General features: G+C 43.2%; 1 protein-coding gene across 1 annotated transcript in view; it reads left to right on the forward strand.

Moving 5' to 3' along the window:
• The window catches only part of ARHGEF4 (Rho guanine nucleotide exchange factor 4), a 123,236-nt gene that overhangs the window by 5,214 nt on the left and 90,118 nt on the right, over positions 1–27,904 (forward strand). Inside the window, exon 2 of the mRNA XM_012809829.2 lies at positions 9,978–10,244. Within this exon, the coding sequence (XP_012665283.1) occupies positions 9,978–10,244 (267 nt within the window). The remainder of the gene's footprint in view (positions 1–9,977; positions 10,245–27,904) is intronic.

Consider the following 27,904-nt stretch of genomic DNA (forward strand, 5'->3'; position numbering starts at 1 on the left):
TGCCTGCTCCATCTGATGGAGAAACTCCGCTCAGAGACGTGCCTGCTCCATCTGATGGAGAAACTCCGCTCAGAGACGTGCCTGCTCCATCTGGTGGGCGCTCCTGAGAGAGCAGGGGTGTTTGTCACCAGAGTATTCCCCTTTCTTCTCTCCACAAAGTCACCATTCTTAATATTTGTTAAATTATCGTCCGGGTTTTCTTCCTGTGAGCAAGTGTTATATATGTAGCACAGCTGCGATCATACCCTGTGTAAAGATTTTAATTGTTGATGCTTTTACATCCTGAGCTTTGTTTCTTTAAAGCTTTTTCAAGTTGAGAAACAAAGAAGTCGTACAGAAAAGCATAATATGTAAACAAACGTGCAGAGATGTGTTGTAAGCAAACACCTGGTGACTCTATCAGGTCAAGAAATACCACATTCCAGGGCAGCGCCTGTGGCTCAAGGAGTAGGGCACCGGCCACATATACCAGAGGTGGTGGGTTCAAACCTGGCCCCGGCCAAAAACTGCAGCAACAACAACTTAAAAGAAATACCACGTTCCTCACATCCTTCTCCTTCCTCCCCTCTGGCCCTAACTACTGGGCCAAATTTTGCAGTATTCAGTTGTCTTTCATTATCATTTTACCACCTAATTGCAGCATAGCGTGGGGGCTGGGTGCCTGTTTCTGAGGTCTATCTAAATGGAGCCTTACACCTCCTTTAAAGCTTACTCGTTCCATTTTGTGTCTGTCTTCTCTTACTGTAATTAAGAACCATCCTGAACTGTCCATCTAAAATCCTTTCATGGTCATTGTTATATAGAATTGCCCTGAATTGTTGTAATAGTGCATTTCTGTCAGCTGCAGGGTGGACCTGGGGTCGGTCCCCTCTGGGGCTACCGTGAGTAGCGCCACAACAAACTTGTCAGGCACCTGCCGCGGGTGCCTCTGTGTGTTTCTGTCAGGTGGATTCCTGGGAACACAGTGGCCTTTGGGGCGTGCCCATCTGCAGCCTTGCTAGATATTGTCAAATTATTTTCTCAACGTGATTGTGTCACGTACACTCTCTCATTAGAGGTTGACTTTACTCTATATTCTCACGAATATATGGTGGTTCCTGGCAGCGTTCTTAGTTCTGGCCATTCTACTAGGTATGCAGAGTTCTCTCACTGTGATCTGAAGTGGCATTTCCCTGATGTCCAGAGTCTGAGCAACCTTTGATGTGCTTATTGGCATTCTGGATACTCTTGCTAACCTAAAATAATCAAAAAGGTCAGAATCTAGTTTCAAGAGAGTTTATTTAAGCCCAAAGGGGGTTGAGGACTCCTGCCAGGGACGCTCTTCAAGTTGCCTTGGAGAGTGCTCCAGAAAACAAAAGAGGGTCTTGAGGAAAGAAAAAGGACAAATCAGATGTGGTGATTTCAGATGGTGTTCATCAGGAGTTCTCATTGGTTTACATCCATGACATTGGTTGGTGATGGGCCGCACACTGTCACCTGCTGACATTGGTTGGTGATGGGCCGCACACTGTCACCTGCGGGATGTGTGGCATTTCCTAGATGCTTGGTGTCAGTTAGTAGAGAGCCACATAGCAAGTTGCTTCAAGAGGTAATCATTTAGCTCAAAGGGGAGTGCCAGGTGACTTCTGTTACATTGTAAATGACTTCCGGGCCTGGTAATTTAAAGGGACTCGTTCCTCGGATAAAAGGTCTTTCCTTTCTCGCCCTTGTGGGACAGGTCTGCCTTAGTTTCTGGTCCACTGGTCTGTGGCGTCGTCTTTTTCCTACTGTTGGTAAAATGTGCCACAGATGTCATTTCCCACTCGGCATGGCGTGTCTTTCCCCTTCTTCTTTTTTTTTTTTTTTTCTTTTTTTTGTGAGACAGGAGCCTCAAGCTGTCCCCCTGGGTCTAGTGCCGTGGCATCACAACTCACAGCAACCTTCAACTCCTGGGCTCAAGTGAGTCTCCTGCCTCAGCCTCCCGAGTAGCTGGGACCACAGGCGCCCGGCACAACGCCCGGCTATTTTTTGATTGCAGCCATCATTGTTGTTTGGTGGGCCGGGGCTGGATTCGAATCTGCCACCTTGGGTGTATGTGGCCGGCGCCTTAGCCACTTGAGCCACAGGCGCCGAGCCTTTCCCCTTCTTTAATGATATCTTTTTTTTTCTTTTTGTTTATTGATTTTTTTTTTAATTTCCAGATAATTTGAGGGTACAAAGAATTAGGTTACAGTGTTTGTATTTGTTAGGTGTGGTCCCTGTTGCAGTTTTGTCCTGCCCCCAGGAGATGTGCTGTGTACCCCACATAGCACCCAGTAAGTGGGAGCACACCAATCCTCCTCCCTGCTCCCCTTCTCTCCTGTCTTCTCCTCCCTTCCCCCTTCCTCCATCTTGAATTGAATTCAGTTTTTCTCTTATGTGATAGTGTATTAGATCATCTACTGGCTTCATATTAATATTGAGTACTTTGGATACTTGCTTTTCCATTCTTGTGATACCTTACCAAGAAGGATGTGTTTCAACTCCATCCAGGTTAATACAAAAGTTGTAAGGTCTGCATTTTTTTGTGGCTGAATAGTATTCCGTGGTATACATATATCACAATTTGTTAATCCATTCTTGGGTTGATGGGCATTTGGGTTGTTTCCACATCTTAGGGATTATAAATTGAGCTGCGGTAAACAGTCCAGGGCAAATGTCCTTGTAATAAAATGTTTTAAGAGTTCTCAGTTTTAATGTTTAATCTTTTCCCTAGACAAGTTCTTAATCCCCTAAATTACTTTTTGAAAAGCCTTCATCATCTTGTTTATTACATTTGGGTCTCTGCGATGCCTGCAGCTGGCTTTGACATTCCAGTGGTCTGTCGTCCATCCTTGTGCACAGTGTCCGGATCACTGTGCCTATATAGTAAGTGCTGCTGACCAGTCCACCAAATCCTCCCACCTGGTCTTTTTCAATTTGATAAACGTTTGTTGAGCGCCATTTGTGTGCAGAGACATTCTGGGTGCCATGGATACAGTACTGAATAATGTAGCAAGCTCTCTCAGAAAAGGAAACTAGACATACAGTGGAGATGTCTGAGGGAGCATCCTTAGCTTGTTAGTTTCAGGGTCTGACATTTGACCCTGCGAAGGTCGACCTGTGAGGTCAGCCCAGCTGACCTCTTGGCGTTGTGTCCCCACTGGGGCTTGATGCTTCAGGTGCACTTTTGGTTGGATGTTGCCCCGTTGTCCTCACCTGCAGATGACTATGGGATCCAGCCCCCCCTCCCCAGCATCACCTTGTACCTGTGAGGCCACAGCATACTTGTGTGTGTTGGTGTGATGCAGACCAGGACCAGCACCAGGCAGTGCACAGGTGGGGAAGGTGCTATTTGCATTTGGAAATTGCTTTCCTCTGTAATTTCAGGTTTGGGTCCGTGAGCTTTTGACTCCAGGGAGAGCAGGCTCTGGTGTCTGCTGTGGGCACATATGGGTCTGTGTCCCTGGCCAAGGGGACTTAGGAAGGAGAGGAAGATAAAGAGGGAACAGGATGGAAATATTAATAACTGGCTGAGAGGAATGAGGGGAAACTAGACGTCTGGAAACACCTCTAGGTGTTTAAAAATCTTACAAGGGTAAAAGTGAATCTTTCTGAAAGTAGAATATAAACGTCTTAACACAATAACAGGGAAATGACATAAAGGCTATGTTAAACAGTTTGATGAAAATATTTCAAATTGTATATGAAAACACCACACTGTATCCCATGATCGCATTAATGTACACAGCTATCATTTAATAAAAAAAAACAAAAACAAAAAAATCCTCATTGTGTGACTCCCTGACCCTGAGCCTTGGCTGAAGCCCGCAGTGGGGCTTCTTTGTTGAGCATGGGTTGGTCCAGGTGCCTTCTCAGGTCTCTGTCAGGTGTAATGTCACTTTTATAATTAATGCTGGACACCTGTCCTGGCAGCTATCCATAGTCTTTGATAGCAAGGATGGAAGGTACTTTGGTTACGTTTTAAGTGTGTTTGTGTGTGTGAGAGACAGACAGACAGAATATAGGGGTACATCATGAACATTTTCTAGCCTTTAAAAATCCGTTAATATCCTAAAATGTATATGGAGAGGCACACACCCTGGAACAGTTAAAACAATTTTGAGAAAAGAAGATGAAGTGGGAGGAATCGCTGTTCCTTATGTTAATTCATGCTTATGACATGAAGTATTCAGGGCTGTGGTATTGGGAGGCGATAGATTAATAGAAGTGGAGAGAGAACCCAGAAATAGACCCACACAAATGCACCCAACTGATCTTTACAAGGAAAAGCAATCCTAGAAAAGAACGGCACTCTTTCTTTTTGACCAACAGTGCTAAAGCATTTGGGAAGCCACAGTTTGTTGTTAGAACAACAACAACAGAAAACCTGGCCCTAATCTAACACAAAATGTTCTTCTAGCCATTCTTTAAAGGCAGTTATTCTGGAAACAAATTCACTTTTACTTTCTTTGAGAATTTCTTGATATCCCTCTCATTACTGAGTAATATTTTCCTGGCTAAAGGATTCTCACTTAATATTTAAGAGTTATTTCCTTGAAAAATGACACTTGAAAAATTCCAAGTCACTTCCTTCTGGCCGCTGTGTGTCTGATGTCATTGGAAATGTTATAAGCAAGGTGTCTTTTCCTCCTCACTGCTGTCACAAACTTTTCTTTGTCCTTAGATTTCAGAATTTTGAGTATGATGCTTCTTCATGTGGATTTCTTTGGCTTTATACTCTTTGGGCTTTGGACAGCTTCTTAAATTTCGAGCCATTATTTGTTTGAATACTTTTTCACCATAACCCACTCTCTCCTCTCTTTTGGATTCCGATTACTGGGTGTTTAATCTTTCTTTCTAGTTTCAGGTCTCTGAAACTCTGTTTGTTTTCCAGTTGGTCTTCTCTCTGTTGCTGAGATCGTGGAATTCTGTTTCTCTCTCTTCAAGTTTACTGATCCTCTATCCTCTCCTTTCTCCCGGGAACCCTTCCACTGAGCTTTTGATTTCAGTTATTGTATTTTTTAGTTCTATGATTTCCACTTATTCTTTATATTTTCTATATTTTGCTAAGATTTTCTAGTTTCTGAGATGTTCTGTTTTTTCAATTGTTTCAGGAGTATTTTTATTTCTTTTTGATGCATGTTTAAGATGGTGGCTTTAACTCTTACTCAGATAATTCCAGCGTCTGTGTCCTCTGGGTGCTGGTGTCTGTTGCCTGGCTTTCCTTATTCAAGTTGAGATTTTCCCTTTTCTTTTATTTTTCTTTTTTGAGACAGAGTCTCAAGCTGTAACCCTGGGTAGAATGTCATGGTGTCACAGCTCACAGCAACCTCCAACTCTTGAGCTTAAGAGATTCTCTTGCCTCAGCCTCCCAAATAGCTGGGACTACAGGTGCCCACCACAACACTCAGCTATTTTCTTTTTTGGTCGTCGTTGTCACTATTGTTTGGCAGGCCCAAGCTGGATTCAAACCCACCAGCTCCAGTGTATGTGGCTGCACCCTAACGGCTTGAGCTACAGGCGCCAAGCCAAGATTTTTCCTGTTCTTGGTATGACAAGTAAGTTTAGATTTTATTCTGTACTCTGTATCTCATTTAAACCTTCTATATTAGCAAAGCACCTCTGATACCCCTCCAGTGGGGGCTGGGGGTACTACCTCATTACTGTCAGGGTAAGTTGAAATCTCACCTTCCCCTTTTGGCCTCTGTTGACAACCTGATTCAAGGATGGGTGTTTCATTGCTGATGGGCAGGGATGGGAGTTAAGATTCTACATTCAGCATCCACTGATCGCAGAACGTCAGAAGGCCTTGTTAATGCTGGGCAGTGGGAAGGACTGGCTCTCTACCAGGGCTTCCTGTAACATCCCCCTGGCAGGGGAGGGAGCAATGCCTCACTTGCACTGCTCCCAGGGATGGGAGAATGTCTCCACACCGTCTTCACCGATGCCACGAGGAAGGACCTTGCTAACACTGGGAGGGGCCCCTGGCTTCCCCTCAGCCTTCTCTCACACCCCTTGGCTGGGGGCTATTTCTGACTCATGGCAGCCAAGTGAGGTTAGGAGTTCCTCACTCCTGGTTTGCTGGGTATGAGGAGAAGTGGTGTATATTGCATCATTTTAACCTAAAGTTTGGCCCAAATAGGGTAGTTACTGTTTAAAAGTCAGCTGTCTTGCCAGACTGGTCCTTTAGCTAGAGAAGACAGGCTTCTGTTGGGGCATTTGTGTCTGAACCCTGCAGCACTTCCCACAAGACTACTCATCGTCCTAGAGGAAGCAGCTGAGTGGACTATATGAGGCTAAAGGAAACCTGGGGAACTCACTGGTGTGTGTGTCATTCCTTGTGCCCACAGCTGGTCTGCTTGCTTCTCTCCACCATTCTGAGTTTTCACATCTTTGTTTTATATACAGTACCTTAAGTTTTTAGTTGTACTTAGTAAACGACTAGGGAGAAGGGTGTCTATGCCATCTTGTCCAGAACTGGAAGCCCTTTTTCATTTTTTTCCCACAGCATCCTGCTCTTGTTTAATGATTTCAGTGTTTTCCTTTTTCTTTCTAAGGTTGTTAATTTTAGCTCCTTTGAGGTTTTCTTCTATCCTTTCTATTTTCTGTTTCCTGATTGGTTTTTCTGTCTGTTTGTTTGTTTTGGCCTTTCTAGTGTGTTGAAGGTTTTTCCTAAATGTCTGGCAACCTTCAGGTGAACTTCATATTTGTTAAGAGGCAGGTACCCGGTGTCTGTTTAGCTGTCCTGTGGGCATGTGTGGGGCTAATCAGCTAGTGAGCAGGGTGCCTGAAACCGGGCTTGCTTTACACCAGTGTGGAGAGGCCTTTCTCTGAGGTGAGGCCGTTTCTCTGGAGCAGTATCCTCCAGTTGCTTAGTAAGGAGCAGTAGGCTGATCCTGGGAATGAGTGAAGCAGGTGAGGAGTGGCCCCTGTTCACTGTGCAGATTTCCTTGTTGGCCCTGTTTACATCCCAGACCTGTCCACCTGTTTTACCCATAAGCCTATGGTCTCTAGAGTCTGGAGACTCTTGTTTGGTTCTTTAGGCCTTAAGTCCCTGGGGTTTGATCTTGACTGCAGTTTGAGGGGGTGGGAGTGGAAAGGGAAGTGGGCATTTGGCCATCTGGCCTGGGGATGCTAACGGAGGCCACACTTTGACGCACAGATCTCAAAGCCAAGCCTCTGAGCTCTTCCTCCACAGCCCGCCTGCCTGCCTCGGTGCTTCCTACACACAGTGGCGTTCGCTGCCCCTACATCCACTCACCCTTCTCGAGATTTTCTTGAAATTTTTCACCTGCCATTGTCTCACTATTTTTTAATTTTGCCTTTTTTGCAAACACCAGGATAGGCAGTAGGTACTTAACCAATGACAGCTCCTCATTCAGACCCACGTTTACTCCACCCCAGGGTCTGACCAGTCTGCCTGACTCCCCAGCTAGCCTTGGAGGGTCCCTTCCCTTTGGTCTGACAAGTCCCCAGGAGCATAGGCAGGTACTAAGCTATTGCCACACATCTCACTGACCTAGTCAGGTGCCTTGGCTCAGGGGCAGGAGGGGAGTTGGTTCTTTTCCATTAAGTGGAGAAAACTAAGGCAAAGTTTCTCACTGAGGACACCTATGTCTCCAGCCGGGGCTCACTCCAAAGGCCCACATTCATGCAGTGAAAGGGCTGGGGTTCTAAAGTGCTGATGAAACACAGGGTGGATAAAACCATCTCTGGTGGCTTTAACAGATCCCGGCGACACCCAGGTGCAGCCTAGTGGAAAGCTCCAGGGCAATATATTGGAAAAGTCCAAGTAGGAAGTTTCTTCTAGTTGGGAAAGTGAGCTTCACTCTGGTGGTAGTGAGCTGTGCTCGTGGAAGGTGTGGAAGTGAGGGTGGCTCTTCCTCCTCACAGGTGGCTTATGTCACTCACCCAGCTTTCATGTTGAGTGTGCATAAAATGCATGACAGGGAGCCTTACCAGCAGACAGGCTCTATTAGCATCCTTTCCCTTTTGGGGAACTTTGAGGGCTATAAAAGGGTCTGAGGAGTGGTCACTGCCTAGTTACAGAGGTGTGCTTACCAGCTGGGAACAGCAGGACAGATACAAAGACTAGTGAGTGGACCTGGGCTGTGTGGATGCAGGCAGCTCACTTAAGTTCTCTGAGAGCTTTCTATGAAGCCATTTGTGGGACAGAGAATATACCAGCTGCTCCAACCCACAGGCAAGTTGGGGAGCAAGAACCGGATGAAAGCACTTTTTGAATGTAGAGCGACATCTGGGAGCTCAACAAAAACACATCAGATCACTGGTTCTCAGCTGCCCAGTAGAATCATGGGGGAACCTGGGCAGAGCCTGGGCCCCGGGTTGTGCTCCCAGCCGTCCTGTAGCAATTAGGCACATATACTTCCTCCTCCTCCTCCTCCTCAGCTCACTCTCACTGTACATATATACAGTTCAAATTCTTAAAGAATACGTCAGATTAAACAGAGAATATGTGACTAAATCTTAATGTTGCAGAAAATTATGATGCAAAATAATTTAATCTCCCAGAGAACTTTTAATAACTTCTAGAATAACAACTCCCTACAATTTCTACCACAAAAATAAATTCTATCAAGGTACTTAAATAAGAACTTATTTAGTTCAGAAAAAAGCTGTTTAAGAGGCAAAAACCCAAGATCTGACATTGAGTGAGCATACCCACTTCCCTCCAGCTGACATGTCGCAAGAGATTATTGCAGACACAGTCCCTGCCCGCTGAGACTGCAGTGGAACAGAGGACTGGCTGGTGTGGTCCACCTGTGACAGCCCGCCACGGCCTCTCTCCCCTTTCCTTGTCTAGGAGGAAGGATCAAAGTCTTGCTTTGTCAGGCTCAGCCTTCCTAGGCTTCCAGTCTGTGCATATTTTTTAAGGGAGACTCTTGAAATGGTTAAAAGAAACTGCACCTGTGTTTCCAGCAGCAGGATGAACAGGATGCCCAGAGCGCTAGGGGTGCCACCGCTCAGAGGTCACACTTGGGAAGGTTGTGGGAGGGTCGAGGGTGTCAGAGGGGACAGCACGTGGGAAGAAGAGGGTTTCTTTGCCCAGAGGCTCATTCCACAGATCTAAAATGCTGCTGATATCATCACAAGCCTAATTATCCTGCTAGCATGTACACACTGTATTCTGAAATTGTCAGGGTGCCTGAGTTCAGAACTGGAACCTGGACCGCGGGATAGCCTGGCTGAGGTGGGGACGTGCACGCACTGCATTAGTACCTGAAATGTGTTCCTACTTGAATTCTGTTCTCTAAGGATATTGTTTAAGTAAAGCTTTCACTGCAATCACTGACCTTTAAAAAGTATTTCTAATGAGTGTGCCAAGTTTAGTAATTACTTTTAAGACCTAATTCTTTGATCAAATTAGAAAACTGGATTTTTTTTAAACAGTCATGAAAATAGATGTTTTAACAGAAACAAGATTTGATTTGTTCCTAACCTTCATTTTCCAAAATTTCTGTGAACGAAGTGTTTCACTAGGCTCTGTCTTTTGAGAATTAACCAAAACATACAGTTAGACTAGGGTGACCAGACGTCCCGCTTTTGAACAATTTGTCCTGCATCTCCCGGTGTTTTTAAAAAGTCCTGATTTTTGGAAAGAATGCACGAACGGGCGGGAGAACATGAAGGGAATATACGGTTTTCAGCTGCCATGTGGCTATTTCGCCAGAATATGAGTTTTATATTATTTTTGTTAATTTTATAATGTTAAACTGTAATAATAACAAATAATTGCTGAGAAGTGATTATTGAGAACTGCTTATCAAAGTTTGCATTGTTGTCAGGCCCTGCCCTGCCCCGCCCCGCCCCACCCCCGGCCATGTTGTCCCGCTTTACCGATGTTAAAATCTGGTCACCCGAAGTTAGACCCAAATAAACCAGGGCAGCAGAAGGCCCTGTGTCCCCAGTTGATCCCTCCTCTGTCCCATCTCTGACATGTTCTCTCCACTTTCTAGAGCCACACGCCCTGGGAGGAACCACCGGGTGAGAAGCCCTGTCTCTCCCATGGCCAGAAAGCTTTTCACACTGGGCCAGCTCAGGGATCATGCCCCACCACTGGCAGAGTGACACAGACACTTTCACTGCCTGGGAGCATCCCTCACGGCCCACCCATCAGCTTGGATGACCTGTGGCTGGAGAAGACACAGAGAAAGAAGTTGGAGAATCAGTCCCAGGCTGAAAGGAGAAGGCACGCAGGGACAGTGCACAACGATGGGGAGAAAGTAAGTAGTCCAGGGCCCAGGTGTACTCAGGCATAACCGGGTCCCCCTCCTCCTCGGCTGCTGCCTGTCATTTCCTGGGCTTCCCCCTCTGCTCTCTCCTGTGCTGGGCCCTCTGGATGAGACCTGGGCCGCCCGGGCCCTCCATACAAGAGAGACACCTATGTGTATGGTGAGAGTGAGCTGGAGGAGGAGGAGGAGGAGGAGGAAGGACACGCATGACTGCTGCACTAAGGCTGGGAGCACGGCCTGGGGCTGAGACTCTGCCCAGGCTCCCCAGTGATTTACCAGGCTGAGAACCACTGCTCTAAGGTGTTTTTGTTGAGCTCCCAGATGTCTCGCTACATTTAAAAAGTGCTTTCACCTGGTTCTTGCTCCTCAACTGGCCTGTGGGCTGGAGCAGCTGGTATGCTCTCTGTCCTACAAATGGCATTGTAGAAACTCAGCTTAAGGTAGCTGCCTGCATCCACACAGCCCACGTCCACTCACTAGTCTGTGTTGTATCTGTATTGTGTCTGCCTCCTCCTGGCCTACAGGAGAGACACCTAGCAGTGTGTGCCCTGCAGCAACAGAAGCCAGAGCACCCTGTTCCTTCCCTGTAGTGTGTCTCTGCCTATGGCCTGCCCTGTGCAAGGCAGCAGAGAAGTGGGAGAAGGTGGGCTCCCTGCCCTCAGGGACCTCACCATGGTGACTGCTGTTTAGTGAGTGCCTACTGTGTGCCAGACTCTATGAGAGACATTAGCATGTCCTGTCACAGAGGTGCAGGACATCTTGATATGACACTCTTAACTAAATTAATTAAATGTAATTATGTTATCCATTAGATTTTGTCTTTAGGGACATTTTGACACCATGATTTTTTGCTTGAAACTGACAGCCTATTAAAAAATGATTTAATGGCATAGACACCAGACTTTCTATCCAATGTTTGGCAAGAGTGTCTTGTTCTTTCCCTTTATAAACAGCAACATTTTTACTATCAGGTATTTGTGGAGTATACATCTCCAAGCCTCACCTCATCCCTGAGTACTCTCTGTTTTAGAATTGAGGTGAAATTCACAAAACATAAAATTAACCACATGAAAGTGAACAACTCACAATATTTTGAAAGCATCACCTCTGCTAAGTTCCAAGATGTTGTCATCACCTCAAAAGGAAAACCCACACTCATAAAGCAGTTACTAGCCATTCCCCCTTCCCAGAGCCCAGCAACGCTGACCTTTCTGTCCAGATAGCAGATTTACCTGTGCTGGGTTTTACATATACACGGAGTCATACGATGTGTGACCTTCAGTGCTCATCCATGTTGCAGCATGTATCAGAACTTCATTCATTTTTATAGCTAACTAATATTCCTTATGTGAATAAACAGTATTTATTTTACTTTCGTTATCCATTCATCTGTTGATAGATATCTGGGTTGTTTCTGCCTTTTGACTATTATGAACAGTGCTGCCGGGACCGGTATATAAATTTTTGTTTGAATACATATGTTCAGTTCTTTTAGATATATACCTAGAGTGGAATCACTGGACCATAGGGTAATTCTATGATTAACTTTTTAAAGGAATGGCCAAACTGTTTTCCACAGCGGGTGCACCATTTTCCATTCCAACCAGCAATGCATAAGGGCTGGAAGTTTTCTACATCTGCCCCCCCTAGCATTTGTTTCCTGTTTTGTTTTGTTGTTGTTGTTGTTTTAATCTTACCATCCTACTGGGTATGAGTGGTGCCTCATGTGGTTTGACGTACATTTCCCTAGTGAAGGTGGTGTGGTGGCTCACGCCTGTAATCTCAATCTGAGAGGCTGAGGCGGGTGCATTGTTTGAGCTCGTGAGTTTGAGACCAACCTCAGCAAGAAGGAGACTCCATCTCTACTAAAAATAGAAAAAAAACTAGTCAGGCATTGTGGTGGGTTCCTATAGTTTGTAATTTTGATGAAATCCATTCATCTTTTTTCTTTTCTTGCTTGTGCATTTCATGTTATATCTAAGAATTCTTTACCAAACCCAAATAAGGAAATTTACTTCTGTTTTCTTCTAAGAGTTTTGTACCTTTTGCTCTTATCTTTAGGTCTGTGATCCATTTCTATTGAGTTTTTATATGGTGTGAAGTAGAAGTTTAATTTTAATTTTCTGCATATGGCCATCTCATTGTCCACGCATCATTTTCTGAAGAGTGTATCTTCTTTGAATGGTCTTGGTGCCTTTGTCAAAAATCAATGACCTAAGATGCAAGGGTTTATTTCTAGACTCTTAATTCTATTCTGTTAACTTACATGTCTATCTAAGTCAGTAACACACTGTTTTGATTACCATAGCTTTATAGTAAGTTTTGAAATTGGGATGTATGTGAGTCCTCTTTTTTTTTTTTTCCAAGGACTGTTTTGGCTATTTTTTGAACCTTACAATTTCATATGAATCATAGAACCAACCTATCCATTTCTGCATGCACACACACACACACACACATAAGGCTATTGGGATTTTGACAGGATTGTATTCAATTTGTAGATTACTTTGAGAGTTACTATTAAAAATAAGCCTAATTCTATACCCTATAGTATATCATACTATACTGAAGTATACCATGGAAAGTAATACCATATTAATAATATTAAGTCTTTGGATCCATGAATACTCGGTGTTTTTCCGTTTTTTAAGTGGTCTTTGATTGCTTTCAAGCAGTGTTTTATAATTTTCACTGTACTGGTCTTGAACATCCTTAGTTAAATTTTTTCTTAAGTGGCTGGAAAGGGTAGCTCACACCTGTAATCTCAGCACTTTGGGAGGGTGAGGTAGGAGGATTTCTTAAGGCCAGGAATTCTAAACAAACCTGAAACCTGTCTCTACAAGAAAAAAAAAATAGTTGGGCATGGTGGTACGTACCTGTAGTCCCAGCTCCGTGGAAGGCTGAGGGAGGAGGGTGGCTTAAGCCTAGGAGCTGTAGTGAGCAATGATTGTGCCATTGTACTTCAGCCTAGGTGACAGAGCTAGATGATGTCTCTAAAAAAAATTTTACTAAGTATTTTATTCTTTTTTATTACATTGTAAATGGAACCTTTATAAATTGCATTTTGGGATTGTTCATTGCTAGAGTATAGAAATACAACTGATTTTTGTTTCTTGATCCTGTATCCTTCAACTTTGCTGAATTCACTTATTCTAAGAATGTTGGTGTGGAGTCTTCAATAATCTTGAAATTAGAAGGTTGCAGGTCCTCCATTCCTGGTACCCCAATTCCTGCCCATCCCAATGTTCTTTTTATAATGGTCCAAGCCTGTATTTTGTCACTATTTCCTTGCTGTTTAGAGAACTTCATTTAGACATCCTAAAGAGTAGGTTTGCTAACAATAAATCTTTTACTTCTCCTTCAGTTGTAAGTGTCTTTCTTTCCTGTTCATCCTGAAGGAAGGAAGATACTGGCTTGGTGATTAACAAGGTCTTTTCTTTCAGTATTTACAAACTGTGGGGCCACTTCCTTGTTCTATGGGGTTTCAGATGGCAAATCCATTGCCATGAGAATTGGTGGTACCATATAAGTAATGCATATTTTCTCTCTGGCTGTTCCCAAGTGTTTTTTTCTTTTTCGTCAGTTTTCAGAAGAAATTATGATGTGTCTTAGAAAAATTTCTTTGGATTTACTCTATTTGTGTTTCATTCAGTGTCTTAGCTTAGGCTGCTATCACAAATTAGCATAGCCCAGGCAGCTTAAATTAAAAACATTGATTTCTGGCAGTTCTGAAGGATGAGAAGCAGCCAAGATGAAGGTGCTGCTAGGTTCATGTCTGGGGAGGACTCTCTCCCCGGCTGCTTTCTTGACATATCCTCACAGTGGGGGGAGAGAGAGAGAGTATGTGTCTCGTGTCTGTTCTAATAAGGGCACTAATCCTGTTCATGGGGGCGCTTGCCTCCAAATACTACTTTGGATGAGAGCTTCAGCATCTGGATTCTAGGAGGCACAAACATTCGGTCTATAACACTCAGGTTTTTTAATTTGCAGTTTTGTCTTTCGCCCAAATTGCCAAGTTTTTAAGCCATTATTTCTTTGACTGCCGTTTCTAGTCCATTTTCTCCTTTCTCATCTTGTGGGAATGTGCTGTTTGGCTACTATCCCATATGTCTCTGAGATTGTTTGTTTTTGTCTCAATCTGTTTTCTCTCTTGTTCAGAATAGGCAGATTTTATCAACCTATCCTCAGGTTCACTGACTTTATACTCTGCTACTGAGCCCATCCCGTAGGCTTTTTGTATCAGTTATAATTTTCATTTCTGGGCTTGCCATTTGGTTCTTTTTCACAACTTCTTTTTCTTTGCTGAGATTTTCTGTTTTTTAATTTCTTTCAAGAAAATGTGTGGTAGCTTGTTCAAGCAATTTTATGATTGCCTTTACCTGCCAGATAATCCAACATGTTGTTTGTGTCCGTGTTGGCATGTCCTTGGCACATCGGTTGTCTTTTCTCATTCATTTTTGTGATTTTTCTGTTTCTTGGTGTCATGAGTGATTTTTATTACAGGCAATCCCCAGGTTACTAATGAGATAGGTTCTATAGGTCTGTTCTTAAGTTGAATTGGTATGTAAGTTGGAACAGATACATTTCCCTATTACCTGTAATAGTGTCCTTTTGTAGGTGCAAGTCATATGTCAGTGAGATATTTATAACTTGGGGACTTACTGCACTAGCCTCCATTCATAAGTGTGAGTTGTACAGAAGTCGGATGTTTATTACTTGAGAGCTGCCTGTACATTTCGGATGTTATGTTATGAGACTCTGAATCCTATTTTATCTTCTTTCTTTTTAAAGCAGGCACTCCCCCTGGTGAAGGCTGGGCATTGACTCTCTGCTTCATTGCAGCTGGGTAGGGTCGGGGTTCTGCTCCCTGCAGGGCCCTGCTGACATCTTGCTGGTCAAAGTGGGACACTAACTCTATCACTTCATTGTTTCCAAGAAGACAAGTAAGATCAGCTCCCTGCTGGGCCGTAATGACACTTGGAGGGGAGGACAAAGGGAGTGCGCACTAACCCGGCCTCTCCTCACTTGGTTCTGCATCATGGCTGCAGGCTGGGGGTGGAGACTCATCTCTCCAAGCCTTTTTGACACCAAGCTGGAGAGAGATTGACACAGTGGCTAGCCCTGATTTGCACAGCATCATTCAGTTTTGTCGATGCCAGTGACCGAAGGGTCACCCTGATTGCACCCCTCTGACACTCATTGGACTCCCTCATAACCCTGTTGGGGTGTTGAAGAATGCCTCCTTCTATCAGGCAGGAGATAGAAAATCACCTCCCTACTCAGACAGCCAACACTGTCCCAGGAGGGAATCAGAGCGCTGCCTACTTCTACCAGGTGTGGGATGGAAGATCAGCTGCCCACTGGGTTCCACCAACACTACCCTGGCAGGTGAGCTGGGTCACTGCTGCCTGTTTCCCTCATGCAGAGGATGGAAGAATAGCTCGCTGCTTTGCCCTCCAGCACCACCCTGCATGGAAATTGGAGTGCCACCAGCTTCTACCTGTCATGGAAAGAAAGCTCCTCTGCTCCAGTGACAGTGTTGGGTGGGAAAAGAAGAGTACTGTATATTTCTGCCAGGCAGGGGGTGGGAGATCAGCCCTCTGATTGGCCCCACTTTCATTTTACACTTTCTTTGTCCCTCTTGGTCCAAGGTGACAGTGATCTTGCTGGCATAAAATTCTCAGGAATTGTGAGTTCCCTGTGTGAGTCATTAGGATTCAATCCATCAGGCAGGAGACTCCCGTGGGTCTTTCCTAGGTGATCCTATCTTTGTTCTGGCTTCTTCTGACATAGCTGAGGGCCTCTATGGGTCACATGCTCAGTGTCTTGAAAGATCTTTTTGTATGACTTAACAACTTATTGATATTTTTGAGGTATTAGCAGAAGTTCGGCCAGCCACACTCTGCTTTTTCTCTAGACCAAGTTTTTTGAAAGTAAATTGCTTGATGTTAGCATCCTGCCATTTGGAAAAGCGGAAAATTCTCAAATCATCAAGCCCCAGTCTTTGTTATTAACATTTCTTTCATTAATTTATCTTTCTTCTTGTGTTTTGCTATAAGCAGCAAGATGAAACCATGTTGGACCTTCACACATTGCCTGGAAATTCCCTCGGCCAAGTGCATCATGTCCCAGTTCTTCCTCCCACGTCACCGCAGGACGCTGATCCTGCCCAGCTTCCTGCCACTGTGTTAGGAGCGGCCTCTTTGCTCCAGTTTCCAGTAAAACGTTCCTTATTTCTTTCTGCGCTCTCACTAACCTCACTACAGCACCTTTAATGTCCACATCTCTGCTAACAGTCAGTTCACAACAATAGTTCTTCTCTAGGGCAAATCGTGTGTTCCCCATCTTGCTCCTCACACCCTTCCCTGCCTGCGCTGCAGGCCTCACCTCAATATCAGTATTTCTACCAACAGGCTGTTCAAAGCCATCTAGACTTTTTCTGTTATGCTTTCGAAGATTCTGCTAGCTTCTATCCTCCATGGCCCATTCCCAAGTCACTTCCAGCTTTGTTACAGTTAGCCTTACTTCCAGGTACCAAAATCTGCATTGGTTTCCTTTTTCTGTCATAACCAATTACTCTGAATCTAACGGCCTAAAACCACACAGATTTGTTACCTTACAGTGCTGTCGGTTAGGAGTCTGATACAGCTCTCACCAAGTGAAAGCCATGGTATCGGTGAGGCCATGTTCCTTTCTTGAGCCTCTTGGGAAGAGACCATACCCGCGTGAGTGACAGAGTCAAGCTGTCCACATCTGTGGCTTATGAGTCCCATGTGTGACACTGTGTCTCTCTGATAATTCTTCTGTAGTCACATCTCCCCCTGACTCTGACCCTACCTGGAAAATGTTCTTTTAAGAATTCTTGTGATTAGATTTTGTACACCAAGATAAAGCAGGACAGTCTCCTCAGCTCAAAGTCTTTAACTTCAATTTCTTCTGCAGAGTCATTTGTGCCTTGTAAGATAACAGATGAGGATTAGGGTATGTGTGCAGGGGACACTATTCTTCCCATAACAGATACTGTTTTTCTAGTCCTTTAGCTGGAGGAAACAAGATTTTTCTTGGTGCTTTTTTTCCTGTATCTTTTGTTGGTTCTGGACTGGAGGCTTCTGCACTGCTGTGTCCAGGATATATGAGACAGAAAGGAAAGCCTGTTGCTTCTCAAGTCCTCAGTGCCGCAGATATCCCACCTTCTTGCACTTGTCAGGGTCTGCCTGTATGTGTTTGTTGTGTTCAATTCACACAGGGATTTTAGGTGAAAGAGAAAGGATGTTGGAAGAATGGGGCTACTCCATCCTAGCAGAACCAAAAGTCTCCAGAGGTTTAGTTTTTAAGAACCAGACTGTATTGGGGTCCCCCAGATAAATGTGGTGATTTGCTAGGAGGCCTCATGGAGCTCATCAATGAGGCAGCACAGTGAAAGGCTGTACAACGGGACCAGGAGGGAAGAGACAATGGAGTCTGGAGAAGTGATCCGTGCAGCCTTCCTTAGACTTTCTCCCCTCATGAGGGTACACATGCTTCTTTCTCCAGAAGAAAAATAAAAAGGAAAAACCCTACAGTCACGGGCCCAGTGATTATGTCCATGGAAGCCTATTAGTGATTCAGAGCCCAGTGTTTTTCTAGGAGGCTTGTCACATGGGCACACTCTGCCTATCACGTACCAATATTCCAGACTCTCAGAAGGAAGGCAGACATAAAGTGCATAAAGCACATTGTACAGACGGTCTAGGTACAGTGAGCCATTTATCACTTAGGGGACTGTTTGAGTGCCAAGTTTCCAGAGGCCAGCCGTGGGCCAACCTTCCACACAGGCATTTCTAAAGATAGCAGCCTCAGACACGCTACATTAGCACCTTTCAGTATTTGTCACGTGACAAATTTACGTGAGATCGTATCATCTAGCACAGCATGTGGACAACACGTAAGTGGAAAATGCAAACCTATAGCCGAGAATGGAATAACCAACGAGCTGAGATTCAGAAATGGAGATGCTGCCCACTATCAGGTCGCCTTTTACAAAGTGCCATTGGCCTTTTGACTGTAACTCCTGGGGGAAGATTAAAAGGATAGTAAACAATTGTGTATGAAGGTCCATGTCAGAGATATAAGCTGAACACACTACTTACAGATTAAAAGTGTTATTTGTCGTACACCTAAGGTGGTGGGTTTGAATCCCCAGCCCGGACCCGCCAAACAACAATGATGGCTGCAACCAAAAAATGGCCAGGCGTAGTGGCGGGTGCCTGTGGTCCCAGCTACTTGGGAGGCAGTGGCAGGAGACTCGCTTGAGCCCAGGAGTTGGAGGTTGCTGTGAGCTATAATGCCATGGCACTCTGCCCCGGGGGACAGCTTGAGGCTCCGTCTCAAAAAAAAAAAAAAGTGTTATTTGTATAGTTTGAAGTGACCGTTTTGATGCAGCAGCCACTGAAAACTGGTGATATCAAAAGGGTCTCATCTAAAAGGCTGCCTCAGGTCACCCATGAATGCATCTGGCTTTGAAATTACAACAATTGTGTGAGTTGGTTATTAGGTACCCTACTTTCCAGATGAAGAAGCTGCGTCAGAGACATTAAGAAACTTGCCAAGGCTTTGAGGGACTAGACTAGCAGAGACTGGATGTGAGCACGTATCTGTGTTCTCCAAAGCCTTTGCTCTCTCTACTTGTAGTTTTAAAGGTACAAATTCATCAATTACGGATTGATGGGATGAGACTGCACATATTTTTTGCTGTAAGCTGCTAAATAAAAAACTGTTGGAAGCTGTGCCCACATATGCAGGAGCAGGTGCAGCATATTTGGTGTGACACTTCCCTGGGGCTTGGTCCCCACTGAGAGCTGCAGCTGCCCGAGTTTCTATCCAAGGCAGATATGACTCTACCAGAAATGAGGAAACAGTCCAATTCTCCCTACCCTATTATTCTTTTACATAAAATGGTGTTGGTCAAGATTTATGTCACCGCTGTTGAAGAACTCACTCGAACAGTCAGTACATTTTGGTTTAAAGGAATATGTGCAAATGTTGGGTTCTCACCCACAGGACCTTGTCTGAAGGTTGACAGCAAAGTCAAGATCCTGGTGTTCCCAAAGATTATGATTCAGTACTTTTTTTTTTTTTTTTGATGATTCAATTTAGGGTCAAAATGTTTTCCTACATGCTGTCTAACAAATAATTAAAGATTGATTTGCCACTAATTTTGATGAAGATTTTACAAAGCACAGAACTAACTACAACCAATCTTCTTTATCTACACAATCCGTATTGGCAAATGTGCTCATGAAAGTTTGTTTGTAACACCAAAATCAATACTCACAGCGTGTCCGTTGTCTCTCATGCACATTCTCAGTATGGGGAAAAATTTGAGTTCTCCAATGTGCACGTTCCCAGCAGAGGTCCAACGAGGCAGTGCTCTGTCTCCTTATTTCAGCTTTCATACTGAACAAACGGCCCTTCGCAGTTTATTTAGAGCAAAGTAAACGGTTGTGTGTGTGTGTATGTGTGTGTTGGTGGTGATTTTGCTATTTAAAATGCCGCATAGCCCTGAAGTGCTGCCCATTGGGCCACAATGGCTGTGATTAATCTTATGGAGACAGTACATTTGTTGTATAAGATTTGTGCAGGCATGAGTTACATTGCTTTGGCCATGAATTCATATTAATGAGTTGACAATATGTTACATCCAGAAAAAAAATTCACCCATCTGAGACCACTTCAGAAAGAGCTAAAGTAGCGTCTATGGTGTGTGATAAAACTGTGGAAAGAGGCTAAAATTATAGATTCGTGGGATGCAACCAGTAAAAATGTAGTGGAGAGTATTGTTGTGAGACTGACAGCCCCCCAAAATTAGGTATAATACCTGAGGCCGGGAGAAATGTTAAACCCTTGCAGCTAGTGCTACCTGGCTTAGGTTTTTCTAAAGGTAACAGTATGCTGTGAAAAACATTAAACTTGGGGGCAAGGCAGGTTCCGCAGATCAGGAGGCATGAGAAGAGTTTTAAAAAATACCTCCTAAGTGTTATGCAGAAAAAGAGTTATGTGGAATATCAGGTTTTCAGTGCTAATGAGTCTGGCTTGTTTTACAAGCGTGTTGACAGATGAACTAGATAATGCCAATACCTGTGCAGTTGACAAAGATGTTGTGACCAGAAGCTCCCAGGAACCTAACTCTGTATTTTCCCTGGGAGCACTGGCTCAGTATCTGCTAATCTAGTGTTTGTGAGACTTCATGGAGCATAACTAGCACAAGTAGTGAGAGCCGAACAACTGGAAGACCAGTGCTTCAGGAAGATGATATGCAGGGAAGTGTGGGAATATGTGGATAATGAAGATTTATAATTATTATAATTTAATGATAATTATAATTTATAACATAATCATTTATAATAATAAAGGAAGTTGTGACTCATTCATTATCTTTGTATTAAAAACTTTTTTCCCTGTGGTTTTGTAGTCCCATCCCCTGCGTTTTTTGCAGAATCGCTAAGGGTTTGAACTTGACTCTTTCCATGCTGACAATACATTATACGAGTGTTTATCACGGCACTGTATTCAAAGGACTGTGGGTTAGAAGGTGAAAATGTCTAGATCAAGGTATTTTATTTTTACTAACTAAACATACATTTAATAAAAACATCACTCATTGAGCACAGGCGTGCTCAGCACTGTTTGGGTGATACCAGGGAGAAGTGCAAGGGCTCTGGGGACCCCCAGCCCAGGAGAGGGGCTGCAGTGGCCTGGCAATTCAGGTGAGCCCTGTGCTGAGTCCTGAAGGAGGATCTTAAGCAAGCAAGAGGTTAGGAAGGTGAGGAAGCAGTCAGGGCAGAGAGAACACCATTTGTGCAGAGGCACAAAGACACCGTGTTGCCTTCAAAAAGTTTGGCTTCATTAGAGTATAAAGCATGAGGCAGCATGGGGGGCGGGGAATGGGAAAGAGAGGATAGTGTACTAGACTCCTATGCTAAAGAGGTCAGAGGTGTCCACTAGCCACAGTGTGAGGGCAGCCACTGAAGGCTTTTCAGTAGAGCAGCCATATGGTCCATTGATGTGGTCAGTTATATATTTAAAGTATTCCCCTAGGTGGCAGAGTAGAGGGTGAATTTGAGGGAAAACCTGAGAAGATAATATGGACTTGAATGAAGGCAGTGATAGACAGCACAGGTGAAATAATAAAAATTTATCTAATAGTTATTGAGCACTTTCTATGTGACAGGCTCTAAGTGATTCAGATGAACTTATGCATTTATTCCTTATGGAAACCAAGAGATGTAGGTTTTTTTAGTGAGAAAATCAAGGCATAGAGAAGACAAAAAAATTGTCCAATGTCATATAACAAGTAGGTAGCAGTGGTATGATTCAAACCTGGGGAGTCTGGCCCCAAACCCCATGTTTTAACCAGCACATGATACTACATATACCCTCTCTAGGAGAAGGATGGGGACATGTTTTAGAAATAACATCTATTGGATTTATTGATTATTGGATGTGAGAGGTGATAGAACATTCTGAAAAGTCTAATGTTTCTCTTGAATTCGGGCTAGATTTCGACTAGGAGGCTGTTTACTGAGACAGGAAAGCTAGCGGGACCTGACATCTCATCTGGGCAGGTGTAACAGAATACGATAAACCAGGTGGCTTCTAAACAACAAAAATTGAGGACTACTCAGCTATTAAAAGGGATGAAAGATCTTTTAAACAATTTCGATAGAACTGGAGACTATTATCCAAATTGAAATATCTCAGGAATGAAAAACAAACAGCACATACGCGGCACAAAGAGATGCAAAGGGCATTGGAAATAAAAAAGGGGAGTGGGTGGGAGAGGGTGAGGGGTAAAAACTTAGCTGGTGGATGATGGGCATATTAAACGCCCTGACTTAAGCCTTATGCAAGGTATACAAATAACAAAAATAGTTTGAAATTAAAAAAGTGAAGACCAAAAAACCCAACAGAAATTTATTTCTCTCAGTACTGGAGGCTGGAAGTCCAAGATGACGGAGCCAGCAGGGTTGAGTTCTGGGACAGCCCTCTTCCAGGTTACAGACTGCCAAGTTCTCACTGTGCCTTCCCATGGCAGAAGAGCACCAACTGTCTCTCTGGCCTCTTCTTATAAGGACTCTAGTCCCATTCACGAGGGCTCTCCCCTTGTGACCTAGTTACTTCCCAAGGGCCCCACCTCCATACACCATCACATTGGGATTAGATTTCAACATAGGATTTTTAGGGGAGCACAAATATTCAGTCCATTGCAGCTGAGGCATGGGGCTGGGATAGAATCATTAATCCCCTTTTGTACTTGTTGAGTCAGAGTTCATCTGAATGGACATAACTTGTAAATAATGTTGGAATTGTGAGTCTAAAAATTAGGGGAAAGTTCAGGGCTAAAGAAATTAAAGAACCATGGGAAGTCCATGTTTAAGAAGATGAAGAGGAGGAGGTAAAACCCAGAAGAACACCAAAGTGAATCCTTAGATTCACTTAAACCAGGAGAGGATGCAGAAGAATAAGGCAAACAATGAAATGGTCTGCAAAGTCAGGTGCAGCAGTGAGCACTGGAAGGGACCTCCAAGTTCACAACCTGGGCGTGATTACTGTGCCTTGTCAGAGGGTGCAGAAGTGTGGGCAGAAGTCAACACTGCTGTGTGAGAAAGTGGAGAAGTGAACAACAGAAAGAGGAGTAAAATCAACTCCTAAAAAATGTGAGCAAGAATATAAGGAAATCTGGGATAAATTAGATTATGCAACCTCTTGGAGGCTCAGTTTCCTCCCCTGTTTAGAGGTTCTCCTATCTTTCTGCCTTACTGAGCTGTTGTGGGGGTTAAACAAGACACTACGAACAGTGTCCAGTAAAAACACACATGTGGAAAGTGAACAATGAGCATGATTCAGAGCCACAGGGTAGGGAGAAAAATAAAGACAGGAGTTCTTTTTTTCCTCCAAGGAGCTTTGGTCTAGCTAGGGTGACCACACAATAACAAAACAATAAAATGTGTATTATGGCCTGGTGTGGTGGCTCACACTCATAATCTTAGCATTCTGGAAGGCCAAAGTAGGTAGATGGCTTGAGCTCAGGACTTTGAGACCAGCCTGAGCAAAGGTGAGACCCTGTCTCTACTAAAATAGAGAAACTAGCTGGATGTCACGCCAGGTGTCTGTAGTCCCAGCTGCTTGGGAGGCTGAGGCAAGAGGATCGCTTGAGCCCAGGAGTTTGAGGTTTCTGTGAGCTAGGACCCCATGGCACTCTACCCAAGGCCCAAGGGCAACAGAGTGAGACTCTGTCTCAAAACAAATAAATAAATAAATAGATAGATAGATAGATAGATAGATAGAGAAAGAAATAAAATGTGTATTGTTATTTAATATACGTAGAACCCATATGGCAATTGGATAGCCATACAAGGATTCTATTACAGAGAGAAGGAATGGATAATTCTGTAAAAAGTGAGTATGAAGAAAGACTTGGCATAAAAGGAGATACTTTCCTCAGAATGGATGGAGTTTCAACAGGGCAGAGTATTTCAAGTAAAGGGAACAACAACTCCAAGGGCATGGTAATATGGAAATTCATGGAGTATCTGGGGAGTAGTGAGTAGGTGCCTGGTGGTGGGACAGATGGCGTAGGTTGTTACAGTGGTTAGCAGACAATACCTGAAGTCCTCAGGCCCCATGCCAACGAATCTTGGCTTCATTCTACAGCAGTGGGCAGAGCCTTTGAGAATTTTTAACAAGAGTGGTATGATAAATTTGACATGACACAGGAAGGAAGGTTTAGGAAAATGTTTAAGTAACCTGCATGACAGATGGCTTGATAAGTTTTCTGCAAAGAATATATAAACAAGGCAGGGGTTAGGGGTGCTAATCCCCATGCAGTCAGAAATTCGTGTGTAATTTATGACTCCCCAGAAACTTAACTAGTAATGGCCTACTGTTGACTGGAAGCCTTGACAATAGCATAAAGTTGATTAAACACATTTTTATGTTATATTCTTACAATAAAGTAAAATGGAGAAAAGAAAATATTAAGAGAATCATAAGGAAGAGAAAATATATTTCCTATTCACTGAGTGGAAGTGGATCATTGTAAAGGGCTTCATCCTCATCGTCTTCACGTTGAGTAGGCTGAGGAAGAGGAGGGCTTGGACGCGACACGTCAGGAGTGGCAGAGGGAGAAGAAAATCCATGTACAAGTTGACCTGTGCAGTTCAAACCCGTGTTGCTCAAGGGCCAGCTAACTGTAGTCACAAACACGGCTATTTAAAAAAAGAAATACATGCGATGTGGTTTGCATGAATACATGTACAGGAGTCAGTTTCCTTTTAGCCAGAAGTAAAGTAGATTCCCAAAGAATTCCCAAGTCTAAGATTCTCTCACAAAAAGATCCAAACTTTAATATTTTATTGGCATCACCAATGAGTTACTGGTGTGGTCACAACTTTTGGAGGCCTAAGAGAAAATTTGTGATAACAAGAAACCATTGTATAATAGTTGAGTGAAATAATGGTTTCATACTTTTCCCTAGTAAATACAAAAAGATAAATTGCAGGTACAGTTACTAAAGGGTTTTTTTTGTTTTGTTTTTTAGAGACAGAGTCTTTCTTTATTGCCCTTGGTAGAGTGCCATGGCCTCACAGCTCATAGCAGCCTCCAACTCCTGGGCTTAGGCCATTCTCTCGCCTCAGCCTCCCGAGTAGCTGGGACTACAGGCACCCACCACAACACCCGGCTATTTTTTGTTGCAGTTTGGCTGGGACCGGGTTTGAACCTACCACCCTCAGTATATGGGGCTGGCACCCTACTCACTGAGCCACAGGTGCCACCCACAGTTACCAAAGGGGTGTGAAGAGAAGGAAAGAATGATGCAATATAGCCTGAAAGTGTCAGAACGCCGGTGAGTCAGAGGCTGGATCACTGTTCTCAAAATGGTCACTAGACCACCCCCACGTTTGCTTTTGAAATATGTTTCTTACTTTCTACATAGGTTAAGATTTCCTTTTCAAAAATTAAGAGAATTATCTTTCTAATACTGATTTCTAGTTTAATTCCATTATGACCAACCAGAGAAAAATAATTTATTTTTGATTTCAATACTTTTCAACATGTTTATTGCTGTTATTATCTTACTACTTTTATCACCAAGCACATAGTCTGTCTTGGTGAATGCCCCACGTGCACTTGAAAATGACATGTGTTCTGCTATTGCTGAACGACCTGTTCTACAAATGTCTGTTAGTTCCAGTTGGAGGATGGTGTTGTTCGCTTCCCTGTTCCCCTGCCGTGTTTCTGTATGCTTTACTGATTCACTGAGATAAAAGTGTTGAAATGCCCAATCATTAGTGCGAACTCTCCATTTCTCCTTTTAATTCTATATTTGCTTCATATATTTTGAAGGTTTGTGGGTAGGTGCTTGGATATTTGGGATTGTATGTCTTCTAGGTGAATTTTTTCTCTCAGGATGTCACATCCTTCCATATCTCTGGTAATTTTCTTTAATCTGAAGTCAACTTTGTCTGATATTAATACAGCCACTCAAGTTTTTTTTTAATTAAATCATAACTTTGTACATTGATGCATTTATGGGGTTCAGGGCACTGCTTCAATATACAATGTGAAATGCTTACATTGAACTAGGTAACACATCCATCACAATTATACTCATTTCTTAATAGTTTTGAAATGTACCATTGTATCATGCACATTAGGTGAGGTCCCCCCAAATAGCCTCCCTCGTCCCCTATCCCCCTACCCCTCCACTCCCTCTCCTCTTCCCTTCTGCTTTCTGGACTATAGTTATGTTTTGCCATTCATATGAGTGTGTAGGTGATTATATATTCATTTCATAGTAGTATTGAGTAGTACATTGAATACTTTTTTTTCCATTCTTTACTAAGAAGACAATGTTCCAGCTCCATCCAGGTAAACATAAAAGATGTGAAGTCTCCATCTTTTTCATGGCTGCATAGTATTCCGTGCTGTACATATACCACAATTTGTTAATCCATTCACGGGTGGATGGGCACTTGGGCTATTTCCATGTCTTGCCTATTATGAATTGGGCTTCAATAAACATTCTGGTGCAAATGTTTTTGTTGTAAAATAATTTTTGATCATCTGGGTATATACCTAGTAGAAGAATTGCAGGATCGAATCATAGGTCTACTTTTAGTTCCTTGAGTGTTCTCCAAACTTCTTTCCAAAAAGACTGTATTAGCTTGCATTCCCACCAGCAGTGTAGAAGGGTTCCCTTCTCTCCGCATCCACACAAACATCTGTAGTTTTGGGATTTTGTGATGTGGGCTAATCTTACTGGAGTTAGATGATATCTCAAAGTGGTTTTGATTTGCATTTCTCTAATGATTAAGGATGATGAGAATTTTTTCATGTGTCTATAGGCCTTGCACCTGTCTTCATCAGAGAAGTTTCTGTTCAAGTCTCTTGCCCACATAGAAATGGGGTTATTTGTTTTTTTCTTATTGATTAACTTGAGTTCTCTGTGGATTCTAGTTATCAGACCTTTGTCAGAAGCATAACCTGCAAAAATCTTCTCCCATTCTGAAGGCTGTCTGTTTGCTTTACTTACCGTGCTCTTGGCTGTGCAAAAGCTTTTTAGTTTGATCACATCCTAGTAATGTATTTTTGGCATTGCTTTAATTGCCTGGGGGTTCCTCCTCATAAAATATTCTCCCAGGCCAATTTCCTCAGGTGTTTTCCTCACACTCTCTTCTAGTATTTTTATAGTTTCATGTCTTAAGTTTAAAGTTTTTATCCAGTGAGAATCAATTTTTATTAATGTTGGTAGGTGGGATTCAGTTTCAATCTTCTACAGGTCTCCAGCCAGTTCACCCAGCACCATTTGTTAAAAAGGGAGTCTTTACCTGACTGAATATTTTTGATAGACTTGTCGAAGATCAAATGACAACAAGTAGCTGGGTTCATCTCTTGGTTCTCTATTCTGTTCCATAAATCTATCTCTCTATTTTTGTGCCAGTACCATGCTGTTTTGATCACTACAGATTTATAGTATAGCCTGAAGTCTGGTAACGTGATACTTCCTGATTTATTCTTATTTCTGAGTAATGTATTTGCTATTCTAGGTTTTTCTGATTCCATATAAAATGAAGTACTATTCTTCCAGGTTCTTTAAAGTATGACATTGGTGCTTTAATAGGGATTGTATTAAATCTGTAGATTGCTTTGGGTAGTATGGACATTTTAACAATGTTCATTCTTCCCAGCCATGAGCATGGTATGTTTTTCCATTTCTTAACATCTTCAGCTATTTCTTTTCTCAGAGTTTCATAGTTCTCTTTATAGAGATGTTTCATGTCCTTTGTTAGGTAAACTCCCAGATATTTCATCTTCTTTGGGACTATTTAAAAGGAATAGAGTCCTTGACTATGTTTTCAGCTTGACTATTGCTGGCGTATATAAAGGCTACTGACGTGTAAGTATTGATTTTGTACCCTGAGATGCTGCTGTACTCCTTGATCACTTCTAAGAGTTTTGAAGTTGAGTCTCTGAGATTTTCCAGGTATAGGATCATATCATCGGTGAAGAGCCAGAGTTTGATCTCCTCTGACCCTATTCGGATATCCATGATCACCTTCTCATACCTGAATGCCATTGCTAAGACTTCCATTTCTATGTTGAATAGCAGA

This window comes from Otolemur garnettii, unplaced genomic scaffold, assembly GCF_000181295.1.
Source record: "Otolemur garnettii isolate 467f Iridium unplaced genomic scaffold, OtoGar3 scaffold00114, whole genome shotgun sequence".
NCBI lineage: Eukaryota > Metazoa > Chordata > Mammalia > Primates > Galagidae > Otolemur > Otolemur garnettii.